The sequence below is a fragment of the Mobula hypostoma genome, chromosome 5, assembly GCF_963921235.1.
Source record: "Mobula hypostoma chromosome 5, sMobHyp1.1, whole genome shotgun sequence".
In the NCBI taxonomy this organism is placed as follows: Eukaryota; Metazoa; Chordata; class Chondrichthyes; order Myliobatiformes; family Myliobatidae; genus Mobula; species Mobula hypostoma.
In genome coordinates this window covers 189939516-189962411 of record NC_086101.1, presented here as the reverse complement: position 1 = coordinate 189962411, position 22896 = coordinate 189939516, and the positions used below count along the sequence as shown (strand labels likewise).

Genomic DNA, 22896 nt, shown 5'->3' with positions numbered 1-22896 from the left:
TCAATGTTGTTTGGCACCTCCAGCGATGCTGCTGGTACCAAACTGTATAGGTCTCTGCCGTTCCTCTGGGTTCATCAGATGTGTGGAGAGGGGGAGCTTGCTATATGGGGACCAGCTTGGCCTCCATATTGTACTGTCCAGGCTTGCTTATCTAGACAGCTGGGATGCAATATCCATGGTCAGCTCTGACTGATGGAGGCCCTCACCTCACCTCACATCATCCATTTGAAACACGCAAGTGGACAGAGTTTTGGACCTGAGGGGAATTAAGGCTTCGGGCACAGGTTAGAGAACTGAAGTAGAGGAAGAGTTAATCCTCAATTGTGAGTAGCCATGGAGTCGCAAAGGATCGCAGATGCTGGAGTTTGGAACATTGAGCCTGCTTTTGAACAGCAAAGCAATGGCAGCTCTGTAGCATTGTGGCTAGTGCATGCTTTACAATGCCAGTGATCATGGTTCAATTCCCATCACTATCTGTAAAGAGTTTGTACATTCTCCCTGTGACCTTCCACCGGTGCTCCGGTTTCCTTCACGTTCCAAAAATGTACAGGTTAGGGTTAGTAGGTTGCAGACGTGCTATTTTTGTGTAGGAATCATGGCGACACATGGGCTGTCCCCAACATATATGTCGCAGTTCACTATATGTTTCAGTATTTTGATGTACATGTGACAAAAATATAGCTAATCTTTATCCTTATCTAATTTTTTTCTTTATCTTTATTCTGCTTTCTATTTCTGATACTGGCATACTCTGTTCAACTCTATCCTCAAAGTTAAGAGATGGGAAAGTCCTCAAAAGGTTGCAGAAAGATTTGCACAAATGGTTCCAGGAACAAGGAATTTTAGATTGGAGAGGTTGGAATTGTTCTTCTTGGAACAAATAAGGCTGAGAAATTTAATGGACCTAGACAACAGCATGGCTGGTTAAGATGGGAATGACTAGAAGGAAACTGATGATTCAGAGATCAGGTCTGGTACAGCAATTCAAATGCACAGGAGTGTAAGAAGCTGCAGAGGGTCGTGGACTCTGCCCAATACATCATGAGCACATCCCTCCCCTCCAACAGTAGCATCCACAGGTGTCACTACCTCAAGAAGGCAACATCAAATTCCCCACAATCCAGGCCATGCCATATTTTCACAGCTACCATCGGGCAGAAGGTACAAAAACTAGAAGTCCCACACGATCAAGGTCAGGAACAGCTACTTCACTTCGAATGCAGATACTTCCCTTGATAGATTCGTGATTGGTCAGGGAGTGAAGGGATATTGGGAGAAGACAGAAGACTGGGGCTGAGAGGAAAAGTGGATCAGCCATGATGAAATGATGGAACAGACTTGATTGGCCAAATGGCCTAATTCTGCTCCTATATCTTATAGCCTTATGGTCTGATTATTTGGTTCTTGAACCATCCGCCAAACCTTAACCATTTCAAATTAGCAACACTATGAACACTTTGATCACTTTGCACTAAAGTGTATACTTTCTGTTCTAATTGTCTTCTTTCTTGTAAAAATTGTGTGTGGGGAGAAGATGGCGGCACGACGGCAGCGCGCGTAGCCTCTCCGGTGGTGATGTCTGTAATTTGTCAAGTAGGGACCGTGCACAATTCTGATTTGATGGAGACAGATGTGAGAGTATGGAGGAACATCTGGAAAACTTCTGAAATGCCCACTTCACTGCCGCTGCTACTGTGTGGTAACCGGAATCTCCAGAGCTGAAGTCCCCAAAATCCTCGGCTTTGTGTGTTTCAGCGGCTGTGGAGAGGTCGAAGGCACTCGGCAGAGGATGGCACTCGGGTGGCTGTATCAGAAGGGCTGGTCGGAAGCTCGAAGTTTTCGGACGTATGGGCTCAGTGTCGGCTGTGTTCGGCTGCTTCCAAGGTACCGGCAAGTTGATGGTCCCTGGAGGTTTATGGCAGGGAGTTTCTCCCTTTTGCCACCTGCTATCGGGGACTCGGGAGTCGATCGACTCGGGACTTTGAGACTTTTTTTACTGTGCCCATGGTCTGTTCTTCATCAAATTATGGTATTGCTTTGCACTGCTGTAACTATATGTTTTAATTATGTGGTTTTGGCAGTGTTAGTCTTTGGTCTGTTCTGTTTTCTGTGATATCACTCCGGAGAAACATTGTATCATTTCTTAATGCATATATGCATTTCTAAATGACAATAAAAGAGAACTGAGTGTTCTCATAATCTAATGTATATTTAATTTTTCCTGTTGTAATTTTCAATAACCTTCTGGTATACACTCAGTGGCCACTTCATTAGGTACACCAATACACCTGCTCGTTAATGGAAATATCTAAATAGCCAATCATGTGGCAGCAACTCAATGCATAAAAGCATGCAGACATGGTCAAAAGGTCCAGAAGCAGAATCAGAAGAATTAGGTTTATTATCATTGGCATGTGATGTGAAATTTATTAATTTAGCAGCAGCAGTTCAGTGCAAAACATAACCTAGCAGAGAGGGAGGAAAAAAATAATAATAAATAATATAAAACATAATAATAAATAAACAAGTAAATCAATTACATGTATTGAACAGATTTTTTTAAAGCATGCAGAAACAGAAATACTGTATATTTTTTAAAAAGTAAGGTAGTGTCCAAAGCTTCAATGTCCATTTAGGAATCGGATGGCAGAGGGGAAGAAGCTGTTCATGAATCGCTGATTGTGTGCCTTCAGGCTTCTGTATCTCCTGCCTGATGGTAACAGTGAGAAAAGGGCATGCCCTGGGTGCTGGAGGTCTTTAATAATGGACCATTGCTCAGACCAAATATCAGAATAGGAAAGGAATGAGATCTAAGTTCTTGTTGATGCCAGATAGAGTGGTTTGAGTATCTCAGAAACTGCTGATCTCTTGGGATTTTCATGCACTAAAGTCTCTAGAGTTTACAGGGACTGGTGCAGAAAACAAAAAACATCCAGTGAGCAGCAGTTCTGTGGGCAAAAATGCCTTGTTAATGAAAGAGGTCAGAGGAGAATGGCCAGACTGGTTCAAGCTGACAGGAAGAAGACCGTAACTCAAATAACTACATGTTACAACAGTGGTGTGCAGAAGAGCATCTCTGAATATACAACACGTTGAACCTTGAAATGGATAGGCTACAACAGTGGACCACAAACATACACTCAGTGGCCACTTTATTAGGTACAGGATAAATTAGCCAATGAGTGTTATTCAATTCTAGATGGAGTTACAGCAACTTTCTAAACAATTCTATTATGTTCTTGATCGTGATATACAGTTCTGCTGTATATCCTTTCCTGTCTTCATAACTGTGAGAAGTGGCCTAAATCCTAATGCATAATTAATCTATACCTGGCAACTGAAACTCTGATTAAAGGAAATGACTCTTACCTGTAATTTAGCACAGACGTGCATCATGAGGCGGTGAAGAATGCGAAGGCCAACACACAGTTCCTGCAGCTTATAAAAAATAGAAAAATCAAACGACTCCCATTATAAGCAACATACATCAAAGTTGCTGGTGAACGCAGCAGGCCAGGCAGCATCTCTAGGAAGAAGTACAGTCGACGTTTCAGGCCGAGACCCTTCGTCAGGACTAACTGAAGGAAGAGTTAGTAAGAGATTTGAAAGTTGGAGGGGGAGGGGGAGATCCAAAATGATAGGAGAAGACAGGAGGAGGAGGGATGGAGCCAAGAGCTGGACAGGTGATTGGCAAAAGGGAACCCAGAGGATGGGCAAGGGGTATAGTCAGAGGGACAGAGGGAGAAAAAGGACAGTGAGAGAAAGAATGTGTGTATAAAAATAAGTAACAGATGGGTACGAGGGGGAGGTGGGGCCTTAGCGGAAGTTAGAGAAGTCGATGTTCATGCCATCAGGTTGGAGGCTACCCAGACGGAATATAAGGTGTTGTTCCTCCAACCTGAGTGTGGCTTCATCTTTACAGTAGAGGAGGCCGTGGATAGACATGTCAGAATGGGAATGGGATGTGGAATTAAAATGTGTGGCCAGTGGGAGATCCTGCTTTTTCTGGCGGACAGAGCGTAGGTGTTCAGCAAAGCGGTCTCCCAGTCTGCGTCGGGTCTCGCCAATATATAGAAGGCCACATCGGGAGCACCGGACGCAGTATATCACCCCAGCCGACTCACAGGTGAAGTGTCGCCTCACCTGGAAGGACTATCTGGGGCCCTGAATGGTGGTAAGGGAGGAAGTGTAAGGGCATGTGTAGCACTTGTCCTTGTAAGCGGAACAAGAGGGAGGAAGAGGATAAGGCCTTGGTGGGCAGGATTAAGGAAAACAATACTTCCACAGCTGATCAATGCCCTGGTTATTCTGTACCTGTAGTCTGATGCAGAGTTCCAGCACAGTGTAAATGCATCAATTACACAGTCTCCAGGGAGAAACTAGATAACGGAGAATTGTACTCCCTGCAATATAGGTTATAGGTTTAATTGATATTTTTAAGACTTTGAAAGGAATTGATATGGTAGACAAAGAGAAACTGATCATGGAAATCATATTATGATTGAAATATTGATCAGAGAATGAGGCCATTTGGCCCATCACAACCATGGCAGCTGAAATTGGAACTTAAGTTAAACCCACTTCCCAGGCCTGCAGGTTATGGGTCTTCAAGTTCTTTTTAAATGTGGTCTCCTCAGGGAAAGACCCTGGGATAGGGACCCAACCTTAATGATGAGTGTGAAGGACCAGTCCACTTTTAAAGATTCATGTATTCCTTGAGTATTTTCCATACTTCTTTCAAATGTCAGTCTTGTGCTAAAACCAGGACACTGTGGAGATGATAATCAAAGGAGCATGGCTAATTGTAATGAATCAGAGACCAACCTTTGAGTTTCCTGTACAGTGAGTGTTGGATGGAGCCAATTCCAGTGCTGAAGATGCCCCACAGTGTTTCAGTACCAAAGTCTTGAAGCAGGGGGAAGTGTCTGTAGGTTCCAGCAACCAGCCAGCAATCCTTGGATCAAATATTTTCCAGCTGCTGGCTGCAATGAAGCATTCAAGGTGAAGATTGTGCTGCCATTTTTGGCAGCTATAGACAGTTACAGCATCATCATAGAGCAATCAAAGGTGAATTAATGATATACAGTACACAATGCCATACAACTTATAAAACACAGATTTATTGTCTTAAATATCTCAGCATGTAACTCTTGCCCTATTTGGGAAAGGCTATGGTGACCTGAGATAAATTTATTATCAAACTATGTACATATATGTCACCATATACTACTTTGAGATAGATTTTCTTATGGGCATTCACAGAACAAAGAAATACAATAGAAGCAATGAAAAACTATACACAAAAACTGACAAACAACCATTGTGCAAAATAAGACAAACCAATGTGCAAATACAAAGAACACTTTTAATAATAATAATAATAATAATAAGCTGATTAAAAATAATAATAAATAAATAAACAGATATAGGTACATACATACATACACACATACATATACACAAACATACATACTGAGAACATGAATTGTTGAGTCCTTGAAAGTGAGTCCATAGGTTGTGGAATCATGATGTGGAATCATGATTGTGGACATGAGTGAAGTTATCCACATTGGTTCAGGAGTCTGATGATTACATGGCAGTAACTGTTCCTGAACCTGGTGGTGTGGGACCTAAGGCTCCTGTACCTCCTCCCCGATGGCAGAAGCGAGAAGAGAGCATGACCTGGATGGTGGTCATCCACGTGGAACAAGGTAGAACTCCTAGTTCACAGAACAGACAGTCCAGCCTTGGAGATATCTCAACAGTCTTGTGCTAACTTCATCAGAATTGCAATTAAAAAGCACGTTCTTCATCACTTTCATGCTCGCCAACAACTGTAGTCACCCCTACATATTCAATGTCACCATCTGAGCCACGCCATCTTCTCACGGCTACCATCAGGCAAGAGCTCCAGAAGCCTGAAGTCCCACTCCACCTGGTTCAAGAACAGCTACTTTCCTTTGATCATTCAGTTCTTGATCAACAAACACACCCAATCACTATAGATTAGCAACACTGTGGACACTTTGATCTCTTTGCCCTAAAACAGCCTTTTTTTGTTCTAATTGTGTTCTTTCTTGTAAAAAATGTGCATAGTTGATGATTTTCTTGTGAACACTGCTTATCGAATGCTGAGCCCGTGATGCTGCTGTAAGCAAGCTTTTCATTGCACCTCTGCACACACGTACTTGTGCGTGTAACAATAAACTCAACTTTGACCTTCAACCTTCATTCTATGTCCTCAAGTTTTAGACCACCGCAAATGGTTTCACTCTTACCTATTCTATCAAAGTTCATGATTTTAAATACTCAATCAGATTCCTTCTCAATCTCTTCTATTTCAAGGAAAATATCTTAGCTTCCCCCTTTTGTCCATGTAACTACAATCTCTCAATCCTGGAATTATATAAATGTCCCTTCTGCAATATCTCCACAATCTTCACATCTTCACGAAAATAAGTCATCATAAATGGACATAACACACCAGTTCTGGCAGTACAGTGTTTCATATCCTTGTTCAGTAATAAACATGCACCATGACCTCGCTGCACCCGAGGTGAGCAGGTTCCTCGCCATCAGCTTTGCCATACACAGCTGGCATCTCGATTCCACTTGACTTGGCTGAGATGGACGCTATGCATTTCCCATGGAGGACTGGAAAGGGATGCAGAGGTCTTTACTAAGGTTTGTCCCAAGCAGCTCTGTGCTCTGAGATATATGTGGGCTGCTGCCAGAAGATCATCAGTTTGATGAAAGATACACATTGGCCTGCATGAAACTTCCATTAAAGGTGGTTGTTCACAAGCGAGTGCTGTCAACTGGTACGTCGCACGGTGCAGGAGCATATACTGAAGAATGCACTGAAGCTTGATAAGGCTGCTGCAACCAGACAGTGAGAGGCTGGGTCCTGCATAACACCTGCACACTGATGGAACACTAGGGACATTAGTATAAAGTTAGGGAAAGTCCCGAATTTCTTGGTATAGTGAATGAAGGTATGAGGCACCATTTGCATTTACTGTATACATCTTGAACTAAGTATACACAATTTCCTAAAAATAACACATGCTGGAGAAAGGATTCAATGGTCTTTGAAGAATTCCAGTGATATAAATGTAGCCCCCCGGCAAGCCTCAGAGTCGCTCAACTCGCTGTCGTCTAAGGAAACAGCCCACAGCCCCGCCAAACTGGGTAATTAAGTTTGCATGGATGCTGTGTGATGTACCCCACCCTGCCAAATAACAGACAATACACCATCTACGATTAAATGAATTACAGTTTATAGATATTACTGGAACTATATAATTAATAGAGATAAAATATAAAAGGAAAATAAAAGGCACCACACTTTTATTAAAGTTCAATCTCTTCGTGCATAACAGTTGGAGCTTTAGTAACAATCCTCTTTTCACCATTCGATCCCCTCTGACCACCTGGACCTGCCGCTTGGGAACAACAACGGTGGTCGACCAGACGCTCCACATGAGTTTGTCTCCGTCTCCTCTCCTCACCAAAGACCCTGGACCTCGGACTCCTGCTCGGGGTCCGACCCCGTTAGCGAGCTCACAGCACCTTGTCCATTCTCTCTCTCTCCCAACACCTTCTGCTCAAAAACCCGTGCATCAATAACTTACAGACACACTAGAAAGAATAACATCTATCCCAATTGGTTTGTTCGCTCTATTATCAATAATATAAACCAAACAAGCTTCTAGCGAGAGAACTTTCTCAGCAGTTAACATAACAAAGAAGCCATTTTAATTAGCCTATGCGGTAACATAAAAGAAGAAACCCCTTACACAAAGATTCTCTAACACAGGGTCTTGGAAATCTTGAGGAACACACACAGAGTGCTGGAGGAACTTGGGAGGTCAAGCAGCATTTATGGAGAGCAATGTCAACTGTTTATTCCTCTCCACAGATACTGCCTGACTTGCTAAGATTCTCTAATGTTACTTTGCTTGGTTTTGTTTTTTTTTGGTAGTTTATTTTTTATTGAATTTCATCATCAAACAAATATTTCCATAAGATGTATTTCAGATACTGTACATATATACCATATAATCATATTTGTCACAAATCTCCACATGATATTTATCTGAGGTGGTTTTGTCTCGTTACCATTTGTTTTTGCACTAGTTCAAATTGCACTACCATCTGGAGTGGCATTTTGTGTAGTGGTCAGAGCAACGCTTTACAGCGCCAGCATAAGATCGGGGTTCTATCCCCAATGCTGTCTTTCTTTAAGGAGTTTGTACGCTTTCCCTGTGACTGTGTGTTTGCTCCAGGTGCTGCAGTTTCCTCCCACATTCCAAAGATGTACAGTTAGGGTTAGTGAGTTGTGGGCGTGCTACGTTCACGCTGGAAGAGTGGCGACATTTACAGGCTGCATGGCACAATCCTCCCTGATTTGATTTGACACAAAAGATGCATTTCACTGTAGGCTTTGATGTATATGTGACAAATAAAGCTAATCTTTATCTTCACGTTTGCAACATTCTGTCGTTTTGCACTTGTCACTATATTTACCGTATTGTTACAATGTAGTAACAATTCCCAGTGAGCTTCATGCAAACAATGAACTTCATTGCACCCTGGTGTATATGACAATAAGTTAATCTATTTTAGATAAAAATATATTAATTTTCATTTTATTTAGATACAGCATGTTTTATTTTAGTTAGAGATACAACATGGTAACAACAGCACAGTAACTTCCAGCCCAAGAAGTCCGAGTAGCCCAATAACACCCATGTGACCAGTTAACCTACTAACTCATAGGTCTTTGGACTCTGAGACGGAGGAAACCAGAGCACCCGGAGGAAACACACATGATGAAAAGGAGAATGTACAAACTCCTTACAGGCAGTGACGGAATGGAACTCGGGTCGCTGGTGTTGTAACAGCGTTAAACTAACCACTACACTGCAATGCTGCCCCTAATCATTCTAATCTAGATGACTGGTTACTTAATACCTCTTTCTTCATTTTCGTTTTATAATTTTGCTCGAGCTCTCAGGTCTCTTTCAATTGATCTCTTAAATTTAAACAATCTCCCTCAAAAGATAATTGGCATGCCAGCTTTTTTGAACTACACTCCTAAGTTGTGGAATTCAATACCTAAAACTATAAGGAATGCAGTCTCAGTTGATACTTTTAAATGCCAGCTCAAAACCTATCTATTTAAAGTTGCTGGTGAACGCAGCAGGCCAGGCAGCATCTCTAGGAAGAGGTGCAGTTGACGTTTCAGGCCGAGACCCTTCGTCAGGACTAACTGAAGGAAGAGTTAGTCCTAACGAAGGGTCTCGGCCTAAAATGTCGACTGTACCTCTTCCTAGAGATGCTGCCTGGCCTGCTGCATTCACCAGCAACTTTGATGTGTGTTGCTTGAATTTCCAGCATCTACAGAATTCCTGTTGTTGTTTACCTATCTATTTAACCTTGCTTTTAATTAACATCATTTTCTCTTTTATTTTCACATTTATTTTTATCTTTATTTTTTATTTTATTTTCATGTAGGTACTTTATCCCATTGTAAAGCAGTTTGAACTACATTGTCTGTAGTTCTACACTTAAGTTATTGTTATTATTATTATTATTCCTGTTATTTTTTTCTCAGCTCAAGCTGGTAAAACCTGAGGTACAGGCCCAGCCAAGCACATTCATTTCTAAATTACTAAAAACTATTCTATTCGTGTTTAGGATTGTGTATTTTAAAGCAAGATTTTGGTGAATAATAATAATCATAATTATTATAATAATTATTATTATTTTTGTTGTTGTTGTCGAGGCGAGAAGACTGCAACTAGCGGGGCACTGTCTACGCCACCCCGAGCTACCTGCCAGCCTAGTCATCATATGGGAGCCCAAGCACGGGAGGATGAACCCTGGGTGCCCTCCCAAGACTATGGTCAACACGCTCCTAGAAGACAGCGGCACGGTTAATGTAGATGAACTGAACACACTGATAAGGGAGAGGGAGAAGTGGAGAGTCCGTCAACGTGCCCGACGCCGGCCCCCTAGGCCTGAGTCGACGTAGTAGTAGTAGTTGTTGTTATTATTACTTTTCCCAGCATCATCTTTCTCTAATTCTGCTTCTCTGAAGTGCCTTAGTGCTTTTCCAAAATTCAAAGTGCACTTATTATCAAAGTATGTATACATTATACAACCCTGAGATTCATCTCCTTACGGCAGCCACAAAACAATAAAACCAATAAAACCCAATCAAACCCAATCAAAAAAGACCATCAAACACCCAATGTGCAGAAAGAACACACATCATACAAACAATAAAAATGAGCAAATAACATTCAGAACTGAAGTTCACAAACGTGAGTCCATTGACACAAGACCAGCAGGCAGCCATTTCAAGGGCCTGTTAGTTGCAGGCTACAGCCTCAGTTCAGCACAGAGGTGAGCAGCGAGGTTTGCTCGTCTATATAAATGCAACATTTTGTCCTTGTAAAAAAAAATGTCAATTATCCAACAAGCTGAGCACAAATCCAGCATCAGATCCTGCGTCATTAACCCTTATCGTACATATTGTGTTCCACTGTACCTTGTTTCCAGCACACAGTGTCTGCAGCATAGTGAAGCACTGTCCGTAGCAGATCCTTGGCCTTAAAAGCGACAATGCAGCCTTTATGATTCATTATCTGAAGCAGCAGTACCCTGCAGGCAATAAAAGACTATCACTTGTCTGTTATCAATGCTATATGTATGTGGCATTTTATCCACTGAGGTAATAATAATGAGTTTATTAATGTTTAAAACATGGCAAATTGGTGTTGTAACTCCAGACTGTCAATGAGAAACTACAATCAATGGGGGAACATTCCCATCAGGGAAGAGGCTACGCAGCATCCACAGCAGGACCACTAGACTCAAAAACAGTTACTTCCCCAAGTTGATCAACACCTCTACCCATTAACCCACCCCACCATGACATCCACAACAGCCACTCCTCTCCACAGCCCCTCAGCACCCCATGCACCACCACTTTACACTGACACTCCACGTCTCATCCCTGCACTTACACAGTGATTGCCCTGTGTTTTCATATGCCCAGTTTATCATTTCCAGTCAATCACCTTATGTTCAGATACTCCTGCACCAAGGGCCACTTCATGCTCATACATTCAGTCTATGCATATAAGCTGAATCATATGTACTGATGGCTACTTTTAACAGTTTGTACATTGTGTTTTATGGGATTGCTTTTATATTGATGCATATTGTGTTTTCTGTGCTGCATCAAATCTGGAGTAACAATCAATTTGTTCTCCTGTACACGCATCTATTGAAGAATGATAATAAACATCTTGAATCTTGCATCTTGAGCAGTTGGTGTGGTGGGTGGTGGTTACAGTCAAAAAGTCATAAAACACTACAGCACAGAAAAAGGCCCTTCAGCTCATCTACTCCAAACCAAACTATTAATTTGCCTGGTCCCATCCTGCACCTGGACCACAGCCCCCCATACCCCTCCCATCCAGGTCCTATCCAAATTTCACTGAAATGTTGAAATTGACCCCATATCCACCACTTTTACTGGCAGTTCATTCCACACTCACCACTCTCTGAGTGAAGAAGTTCCTCCACATGCTCCCTTTAAACTTTTCACCATTCACCCCTAACCCATGACCTCTCGCTGTACTGTCACCCAGCCTCCGTGGAAAAAGCATGCTTGCGTTTACCATCTATACCTCTCATAATTTTCAGAATCACGTTTATTATCACTGGCATGTGTCATGAAATTTGTTAACTTATCAGCAGCAATATAATACAATACATAATATAGAAGAAAATAAATAAATAGATAAATTGCAGTATATGTATATTGAATAGATTAAAAATCATGCAAAAACATAAATAATATATACTAAAAATGTGAGGTAGTGTTCACGGGCTCAATGTCCATTTAGCAATCGGATGGCAGAGGGGAAGAAGCTGTTCCTGAATCACTGAGTGTGTGTCTTCAGGCTTCTGTATCTCCTACTTGATGGTAACAGTGAGAAAAGGGCATGCCCTAGGTGATGGGGGTCCTTAATAATGGATGCTGCCTTTCTGATACACCACTGCTTGAAGATGTCCTTGGTTCTTTGGAGGCTAGTACCCAAGATGGAGCCGACTAAATTTATGACCCTCTGCAGCTTTTTTCTGTCCTGTGCAGTAACCCCCCACTCCCCCCATACCAGACAGCGATGCAGCCTGTCAGAATGCTCTCCACAGCTCATCTACAGAAGTTTTTGCGTGTTTTTGTTGACATACCAAACCTCTTCAAACTCCTAATGAAGTATAGTCGCTGTCTTGCCTTCTTTATAACTGCATCGATATGTTGGGACCAAGTTAGATCCTCAGAGATCTTGACACCCAGGAACTTGAAACTGCTCACTCTCTCCACTTCTGATCCCTCTGTGAGGATTGGTATGTGTTCCTTCGTCTTACCGTTCCTGAAGTTCACAATCAACTAGTGCAAGGTCATTGCTGTGACACCACTCCACTAGTTGGTATATCTCACTCCTGTATGCCCTCTCGTCACCACCTGAGATTCTACCAACAATGAATTGAGTCATGTTTTCATATACATGAGGAGTAAAAATCTTTACATCACATCGCCATCTAAATGTGCAATTTATTGTAATTTATAATAAATAGTATGTACAACAGCATGGTCAATATCACATAGAAATACAGTTGTGTCAGCATGAGCTAATCAGTCTGATGGCCTGGTGGAAGAAGCTTTCCCAGAGCCTGTTGGTCCTGGCTTTTATGCTGCGGTACTGTTTCCCAGATGGTAGCAGCAGTTTGTGGAGGCAGGAAGCATGTTCCCGCTGATGGGTGAGTCCAGAACCAGAGGCCACAGTTTAAGAATAAGGGGTAGGCCATTTAGAAGGGAGTTGAGGGAGAATTTTTTCACCCAGAGAGTGGTGGATATATGGAATGCTCTGCCCCAGAAGGCTGTGGAGGCCAAGTCTCTGGATGCTTTCAAGAAAGAGATGGATAGAGCTCTTAAAGATAGTGGAATCAAAGGTTATGGGGATAAGGCAGGAACTGGATACTGATTGTGGATGATCAGCTATGATCACAGTGAATGGCGGTGCTGGCTCGAAGGGCCGAATGGCCTACTGCTGCACCTATTGTGTATTGTCAATTGTCTAAACTCAGGTTGGAGGAGCAACACCTCATATACCGTCTAGGTTGTCTCCAGCCCCTTGGTATGAACATAGAATTCTCCAACTTCTGGTAATTCCCTCCCCGTCCCTTCCTCTATGCCTATTTCACTCTGCCCCCTCCCCCAGCTGCCTATCACCTCCTTCATGGTTCCGCCTCCTTCTACTACCCATTGTGTTTTCCCCTATTTCTTCTTCACCTTTCCTGCCTGTCACCTCCCTGCTTCCCCTCCCCCACCCCTCTGTCTTTCAAATTTCTGGTTTTTTAACTGGACCTACCAGCCTTCTCCTTCCCACCCTCCTCCACCTTCTTTATAGGGCCTCTGCCCCTTCCCTCTTCAGTCCTGACAAAGGGTTCCGGCCTGAAACATCGACTCATCGTTTCCACAGATGCTGCCCGACCTGCTGAGTTCCTCCAGTGTGTTGTGAGTCTGCATTTTATGTAACACACATAAAAGTTGCTGGTGAACGCAGCAGGCCAGGCAGCATCTCTAGGAAGAGGTACAGTCGACGTTTCAGGCCGAGACCCTTCGTCAGGACTAACTGAAGGAAGAGTGAGTTGGACCCAGAGGATGGGCAAGGGGTATATTCAGAGGGACAGAGGGAGAAAAAGGAGAGTGAGAGAAAGAATGTGTGTATAAAAATAAGTAACAGATGGGGTACGAGGGGGAGGTGGGACATTAGCGGAAGTTAGAGAAGTCGAGGTTCATGCCATCAGGTTGGAGGCTACCCAGAGGGAATATAAGATGTTGTTCCTCCAACCTGAGTGTGGCTTCATCTTTACAGTAGAGGAGGCCGTGGATAGACATGTCAGAATGGGAATGGGATGTGGAATTAATTCCAGCCTATAATTTCCTGGCTTCTTCTTAGAGCCTTTCTTAAACAACAGAGTAACATTTGCTATCCTCCAATCCTCTGGCCCCTCACTTGTGACTAAGGACGTTTTAAATATCTCTGCTAGGGCCCCTGCAATTTCTACACGCCTCCCACAGGATCTGAGGGAACTTCTTGTCAGGCCCCAGGGATGTATTCACCCTATTTACCTCAAGACAGCTAACACCTTCTCTTCTGTAATCTGTCTAGGGTCCATGACCTCAGCTGCATTGCCTCATATCCATATTCTCTATGTTCGTTCCCGAGTGAATACGTATGTAAGAAATCCATTTAAGTTCTCAACCATCTCTTTAAGCTCAACACATAGATTACCACTCTTATCTTTCAGAGAACCAATTTTGACCCTTGAAAGCAACACACACAAAATGCTGGAGGAACTCAGCAGGCCAGGCAGCATCTATGGAAAAAAGATACATTCAACGTTTCGGGCTGAGACCCTTCGGCAGGACTTCGCAATCCTTTTGCCCTTAACATATCTGTAGATGCCCATAGGAATCTCCTTCACCTTTTCCAGTAGAGCAACCTCATGCCTTCTTTTAACCCTCCTGATTTCCTCCCTGTGTTCTCTTGTATTTCTTATACTCCAGAAGTACCTCACTTGTTCCTACCTGCCTATACCAGCTTTGCACCTCCTTCTTTTTCTTAGGCAGCACCTCAATATCTCTCAAAAACCAAGGTTCCCTAAACCTGTTATCCTTGCCTTTTATTCAAATTCTGTACTCTCAAAATTTCATTTTTGAAGGCCTTCACCAACTAAGTACACCTGTATCAGAAAACAAACTGTCCCAATCTACTCTTGCCAAATCTTTACTGATACCATCAAAATTGGCCTTTCTCCAACTTAAAATCCAATGACCAGACCTATCCCTTTCCATTCCATTATTACCTTGAAACTAATGGAATTATGATCAATAGATGCAAAGACACACAAATTCTGTACCAGGCCCCCGTCTCATTCCCTAATAGGAGATTTAGTATCATTGGAACTTCTATGCACTGATTAAGAAAACCTTCTTGAACATCTTTGACCAACTCTTCCCATCCAGTCCTTTTACATATGGGAGTCCCGGTCAATATGTGGAAAGTTAAAATCACCTACTGTCGCATCCCTATGCAACAGTCTGCAATCTCTATAAGTTTGCTCCTCTAAATCTCGCATACTGTTGGGTGGTCTATAACATAATACCATTAACGTGGTCATACCTTTCTTATTCAACACACACAAAATACTGGAAGAACTCAGCAGGCTAGGCAGCATCTATGGAAAAGAGTACAGTCGACGTTTCAGGCCAAGACCCTTCAACAGGACTACATTTCTTATTCCTCATGTGTACCCATAAAACCTCACTAGATTAGCTCTCTGCTCTGTCCTTACCGAGCACTGCCGTGACATTTTCCCTGACTAGTAATCCCACCCCTCCCCCTTTAATCCCTCCCACTGTATCATGTCTAAAGCAACGGATCCCAAGAACAATGAGCTGTCAGTCCTGTCCCTCCTGCAATTAATTCTCACTAGCAGCTATAATGTCATAATTCCACATGCTAATCCATGTCCTCGGGCCATCCGCCTTTCCTACAATACTCCTTGCATTGAAATATTCACAGCTCAAAACATTACTCACACCATGCTTAAACTTTTAATTCCTAACTTTGTACATAGGCTTCACATCTTTATCCACAAGCATTCCATATCTGCGCTAGCGTTCTAGTTCCCATCCCTCTAATTTTTTAAACCATAACAGAGAGATAGGGTCTAATGGAGCGGCCATCGTCAAATTGGGGTCTAGAGTCAGAGTGGGACAGAGGCTTTGACTCAAGCGGCTTCAACAAGAAGAGGCTGAGGCCAAAGAAACAGGTAATAAGGGTAGGTTTTTCCTTTCGTTATTGCTGATTTGGTCTTGGTTGCCCATAGTACAGTGCAGGCTGGATGGCAAATATGGCAGTGAAATGCTCTTCCTGTAGGAGGTGGGAATGCATGGAACCCGATGACTACACCTGCAGGAGGTGCAGCCAACTCCAACCCCTGAAAGAGGCATTAAGGAGCTGGAGCTGGAGTTGGATGAACTAGGGATCATCTGGTAGGCAGAGCAATCGATAGATTAGACTTTTGAGCAGGTGGTTACATGCAAAGTGCAGAATTCAGGAAGTAGATGGATGAACACCGAGAGAGGTAGAGGGAGAAAGAAGTCAGTGCAGGGTCCCCCTGTGGCCATTCCCCTCAGCAACAGGTATACCCCTTTGGATAATGCTGAGGGAGGTGACCTCTCTGGACAAGGCAGCAGCAGCCAGACCAAGAGCACTGCAGTCACCACTGCGCCTTGGAAGGGAAGGGTGAAGACAGACGGAGCAATAGTCATGGGGGCTCAATAGTTAGGGGGACAGATAGGAGATTCTGCGGCAGCAAAAGAGACACCAGGATAGTATGTTGCATCCCAGGTGCTAGAGTCCAGGATGTCTCTGAGTGGTTGCAGAATATTCATGAAGGGGAGGGTGAGCAGCCAGAGGTCATAGTACATGTTGGTACCAATGACATAGGAAGGTGAGGGGTAGAGGTCTTGAGCAGTAAGTTTAGGGAGTTCAGAAGGAAGCTGAAGAGCAGGACCTCCAAGGTGGTAATCTCCAGGTTACTCCCAGTGTCATGAACTAGGGAAGGTCAGAACAGGAAGATAGCACAGATGAATGAGTGGCTGAGGAGATGGTGCAGGGGGCAGGGTTTCAAGTTCTTGGATCATTGGAACCTTTTCTGGGAAAGGGTTCACAGATCTGTATATCAGTGAGACAAAACAACCACTTCACAAATGGAAGAGTCACCTTTACAAGTGGGACGAGTTGCACCTGAGCTGGAGGGGAATCAATATCCTGGGAGGGAGGTTTGCTAATGCTGTTGGAGAGGTTTTAAACTGGATTTGCAGGGGGATGGGAACTGAAGTGAAGAGGCAGAGGATGGGGCAGTTGGCGCATGAGCAGTGACAGCTTGTAGGGAGTCAGTGAAGAAGGAAAGGCAGACGGTAGAGCAAAGATGCACACAGCCAGATGGTTTGAGATGTGTCTGTTTTAATGCAAAGAGTATCATAACAAGACTGATGAACTTAGAGCGTGGATCAATAGTGGAACTATGACATTGTGGCCATTACAGAGACTTAGATGTCAGGGACAAGAATGGCTGCTGAGTGTGCTGGTCTTTAAATGTTTCAAAAAGGACAGGGAGGAAAGTAAAAGAGGTGAGTCATGGCATTGTTAATCAGGGATAGTATCACGGCTGCAGAAAAGGAGGAAGTCATGGAGGGATTGTCTACTGAGTCAAGTCAGAAACAGGAAGTGGGCAATAACTGGACAGGGATTTTTTTAGACCCTTCCCCCCCCCCCCCCAATAGCAACAAAGACTTCAAGGAGCAGATAGGGAGGCAGAATCTGGAATGGTGCAATAATAATAGGGTTATTGTGATGGGTGATTTTAACTTTCCTAATATTGACTAGTATCTCCTCAGAGCAAGGGATTTGGATGGGGTGGAGTTTGTTAGGTGTGTTCAGGAAAGTTTCCTGATGCAATATGTAGACAAGACAACTAGAGGAGATGCTGTACTTGGTCTGGTATTGGGAAATTAACCTGATCAGGTGTCAAATCTCTCAGTGGGAGAACATTTTGGAGGTAGTGATTGTAACTGTAACTCCTTTACCATAGCACTGGAGAGGTTCTTTTGTAAGCCCTTTTCTCACTGTTACCATCAGGAAGGAGGTACAGAGGCCTGAAGGCACGCACTCAGCGATTCAGGATCAGCTTCTTCCCCTCTGCCATCCGATTCCTAAATGGACCTGTGAACACTACCTCACTTTTTTAGTATATATTATTTCTGTATTTTGCACAATTTTTAATCTATTCAATACACGTATACTGTAATCGATTTACTTATTTATATTTTTCCCTTCTATATTATGTATTGCATTGAACTGCTGCTGCTAAGTTAACATATTTCACGACACATGCCAGTGATAATATACCTGATTCTGATTCTGAAATGTGGCAAACGGTCAAGGAACATTTGCATGGTGTTCTGCATAAGTATGTTCCATTGAGGCAGGGAGGGGATGGTAGGGTAAAAGAACCATGGTATACAAGGGATGTAGAAAGTCTAGTTAAGAAGAAAAGAAAATCTTACGAAAGATTCAAGAAACTAAGTACTGTTAGAGCTCTAGAAAATTACAAGGTTGCCAGGAAGGAGCTTAAGAATGAAATTAGGAGAGTTAGAAGGGGCCATGAGAATCCCTTGGCGAGCAGGATTAAGAAAAACACCAAGACATTCTGCAAGCATGTGAAGAGTAAGAGCAAGAGAATAGGACCAATCAGGTTCGATAGTGGAAACAAGTGCATGGAGTCGGATGAGGTTGCAGAGGTACTTAATGAATACTTTGTTTGGCAATTAGGGGGATGACTTACAGCGGACTGAAATGCTTGAGCATATAGACATTAAGAAAGCGGATGTGCTGGAGCTTTTGAAAAGTATTAAGTTAGTCAAGTCACTGGGTCCGGATGAGATATACCCCAGACTACAGTGAGAAGTGAGAGAGGAGATTGCTGAGCTTCTAGCGATGATTTTTGCATCATCATTAGGATGGGAGAAGTACCAGAGGATTGGAGGTTTGCAAATGTTGTTCCCTTGCTCAAGAAAGAGAGTAGAGATAACCTAGGAAATTATAGACCAGTGAGTCTACTTCAGTGGTGAGCATGTTATTGAGGAAGATCCTGAGAGGCAGGAATTATGAGCTTTGGAGAGACATAATCGGATTAGGGATAGACAGCGTGGCTTCGTCAAGGGCAGGTCGTGGCTTACGAGCTTGATTGAATTTGTTGAGAATGTAACAAAACACATTGATGAAGGTAGAGCAGTGAATGTAATGTATATGGATTTCAGTAAGGCATTTGATAAGGTTCCCCATGCCAGGATCATTCAGAAAATAAGGAGGCATGGGATCCAAAGAGATCTTCCTTTGTGGATCCAGAATTGGTTTGTCCACAGAAGGCAAAGAGTGGTTGTAGATGGTTCATATTCTGCATGGAGGTCGGTGACCAGTGGTGTACCTCAGGGATCTGTTCTGAGATCCCTCTTGTTCTGATTTTTATAAATAACCTGGATAAGAAAGTAGAAGGGTGGGTTCGTAAGTTTGCTGGTGACACAAAGGTTGGGGATGTTGTGGGTAGTCTGGAGGGTTGTCAGAGGGGTTACAGCGTGAAATCGATAAGATGCAGAACTGGGCTGAGAAATGGCAGTTGGAGTTCAACCCAGATAAGTGTGAAGTGGTTCATTTTGGTAGGTTAAATTTGAAGACAAAATATAATACTAATGGCAAGACTCTCGGCAGTTTGGAGGATCAGAGAAATCTTGGGGTCCATGTCCATAGGACACTCAAAGCTGCTGTGCAGGTTGGCAGTGTTGTTAAGAAGACGTATGCTGTGTTGGCATTCATCAACCATGGGACTGAGTTCAAGAGCCGTGAGGTAATATATGCTATATAAGGCCTTGGTCAGACCCCACTTGGAGTACCATGTTCAGTTCTGATCACCTCACTACAGGAAGGATGTGGATACTATAGAGAGAGTGCAAAGTTACAAGTTTGTTGCCTGGATTGGGGGGCATGCCTTATGAGAACAGGTTGAGTGGCCTTTTTTCCCTGGAGCAATGGAGGATGAGAGGTGACCTGATAGAGGTGTATAAGATGATGAAGGGCATTGATCATGTGGATAGCCAGAGGCTTTTTCCTGGGGCTGAAATGGCTAACATGAGGGGGCATAGTTTTAATGTGCCTGGAAGGGGATGTCAGTGGTAAGTTTTTCACACAGAGAGTGGTGGGTGCATGGAATGCACTGCCAGTGACAGTGGGAGAGACGAATACAATAGGGTCTTTAAAGAGACTCTTAGATGGGTACATGGAGCTTAAAAAGATAGAGGGATATGCAGTAGGGAAATTCTAGTCGTTTTCTAGAGTAGGTTACATGGTCGGCACAACATTATGGGCCGAAGGGCCTGTAATATGCTGTAGATTTCTATGTTCTGTGTTCTTTCTGTTCCCCTAACCAATTAAGTTATGGAAGGTGAGAGTGGGGAGGGACAGAAGCTGGGAGATCTGATTGGATAGCTCTTATACAGACCCAGCACAACAAGATTCCTCCTTCAGTCTTGAATCATGGAAGATCTCTACACTCCTCTCTCAAATGTCTTTGACTTTAACTGCTCCACCACCAGTGCCTATGCCTTCAGTTGCCATGAAATTCCTTCTAAAAGCACTCTCTACCTCTCTGACACTTGCTCCTCTGCTCCCTGAAACCTCTTTGACCAAGAGAAGTGGGTTCTAATGAAGTATCTCCAAACTCAAACTTGAACTCAAGGCACCTCGATGTACTTATGAATGCAATGTTCTATCTGGATGGCATGCAAACAAAGACTTTTCACTGTATCTCAGCACGTTACCACATTGAACATAATTCATTGGCTGTAAGTTGGTTTAGGACATATGAAAGTCAGGAATCTTTCTTTAAGACCATAGATTTCGCTCGACTTTAACCTCCAGCCACCAGTCTTATACTAATAACAAGGTTCGTCCATCGTCATCGATGAAGACCTTGACACCATTTGTACTTTTTACGAGGTCGAGTTGCTAGCTCGACACTCAACCCGGCATGGATGGAAAGTGTGCCCGGGAGCGGCTCGACTAGATTCGAACTCGGGAACGTTTGCTCCCGGAGTCCGGCGCTGATGTCACTGCGCCACCAGCCGGCTGATGGTGTCGAGACTAGCACTTGATTTGGATTTAAGTGAGGGAGAGTTGAGCATGTCATATACTACAGATACAATGACTATCACAACAAACAAACTTTACATTATCTTTTGTCTACAGTTACTATTGGTCCGGTTATACTTAAGTAATGCCCTGGCTAAGATTTCTACTGCTATGCTGTAGGTATTTCATTTCAGCAGTTTTCTGCAAAAGCAGTATGTTTTGCTGGTAGAATGCTTTGGTTTCGGCTGGAGATAAGCTGCCATGTTGTTTAACTTAGGAATGTTGTTTCAGCCAATCAGGTTGGTGGGATCGGGAGAAAGTTCCAGAGAGAACGGGGGGAAAGTTTTGTGATAGACAGTAGTCGGGTTTGGGGTCTTTGGCAGGAGCTGCGGAGCGGGACAGAAGGGAAGATGCCAGAGAATGTCGTTGGAAGGAGTGTCCCCATTGTATAATACTCCTGAGGAAGAGCCAGTTCGTTTGTGATTGACTTTGAGGGAAGTTTGGAATGTAGTGTGTGCTTTCATGCAGACCATGGGTCCAGCGCATGAGTAGAAGATGACTCCAGTATGAGCTCCAACAGTCATTGTGCACATTGGACTGGGGTAACTGTAATGGGGCTTTAGCATTTTTTTCTTTTCTCTTTCCTATTAATTGTTTGATAAAGCTGAAATTTGTAAATTAGATTAGATTATGAGGACACTCAGTCCTTGTTTATTGTCATTTAGAAATGCATGCATTAAAAAATGATACAACTTTCCTCCAGAATGATATCATAAGAAAACACAGGACAAACCAAGACTAAAACTTACAAAACCACATAATTATAACATATAGTTACAACGGTGCAAAGCAATACCATAATTTGATAAAGAGCAGACCATGGGCACGGTTAAAAAAAAAGTCTCAAAGTCCCGATAGCCTCATCATCTCACGCAGGCGGTAGAAGGGAGAAACTCTCCCCGCCATGAACCTCCAAGCGCCGCAAACTTGCCGATGCAGCACCACTGGAAGCACCCGACCGCAGCGGACTCTGAGTCCGTCCGAAAACGTCAAGCCTTTGACCAGCCCCTCTGACAGCCTCTCTGAGCACCATCCTTTGCCAAGCGCTTTGACCCCACCCCGGCCGCCAAGCAACAAGCAAAGCAAAGGACTCGGGGCCTTCCCCTCCAGAGACTCTGGACCACACAGTAGCAGCAGCAGCGATGCAGGCATTTCAGAAGTTTCACCAGATGTTCCTCCGTGTTCTCACGTCCATCTCCATCAAATCACATGGCACCCTACTTGACAAATAACAGACATCACCACCGGAGTGGCCGCTGTGAGCTGCGTCACGCCGCTATCTTCTCCTCCCTCCTTATATTTTCTTTATAATCTTATCTGGTGTATGATCTGTTATTCCTTGACGATCAACGGTTGTGTATCAACAACATTTACACAGCATTCGCTCAATTCAAGGTTTCTTTCATCAAAGCATCGCGATGTTCCTGTTTGGTTGTACCCCAAATCATACTGACAAAGACGTATACTGTTTATGAAAGATGGCCTTCCCACTGCTGAGCCCTGTGGCTGTTAGTGGAGCTAGCTGGTGAGCCACGTTTGTCTTCAAGCCTGGTAAGAGGGTTACATTCGTGGGGGCTCATCCAGGATTTTGCATGCTGTTTGAATGCCACTTTAGGATTGATTAAGTGGGTTGCATGTTTAAGTCTGTGTTTAAACTAGTGTTGGGAAAGTGATTGATGTACTTTATTATGGACTCCGCAAAAATCAAGGTTTTGTGTGATTTAAAGAGATTATCCACAAATAATGCTTGTGTTCTAAGCAAAGTGGATATTCAAAGTCCTGATGAACTGTTACTCAGAGTGCTGAGTTCTGTAAAAGTGTTGAAGAAAGTTGTGCTGATTGAATGGCGGTTTGACCAATCAGCTGGTAAGAATATCGTTTTAGTCCAGACTAGCAGTGAGGTGACTGACTTTGTGCTGCCTGATATGTCAGAAGACTCTGGAGAGATGGGACCATGGGCAGTCCATATTTTTAGAGAAGGGGGGAAGGTAGCTGA

General features: G+C 43.4%; 1 protein-coding gene across 1 annotated transcript in view; it reads right to left on the bottom strand.

Moving 5' to 3' along the window:
- Positions 1-22896, bottom strand: part of poln (polymerase (DNA directed) nu) — a 265214-nt gene that overhangs the window by 239841 nt on the left and 2477 nt on the right. Inside the window, exons 3-4 of the mRNA XM_063049749.1 lie at positions 4825-5013; positions 3370-3438 (exon numbers count right to left, since the gene is read on the bottom strand). Coding sequence (XP_062905819.1) covers positions 3370-3438; positions 4825-5013 — 258 coding nt within the window. The remainder of the gene's footprint in view (positions 1-3369; positions 3439-4824; positions 5014-22896) is intronic.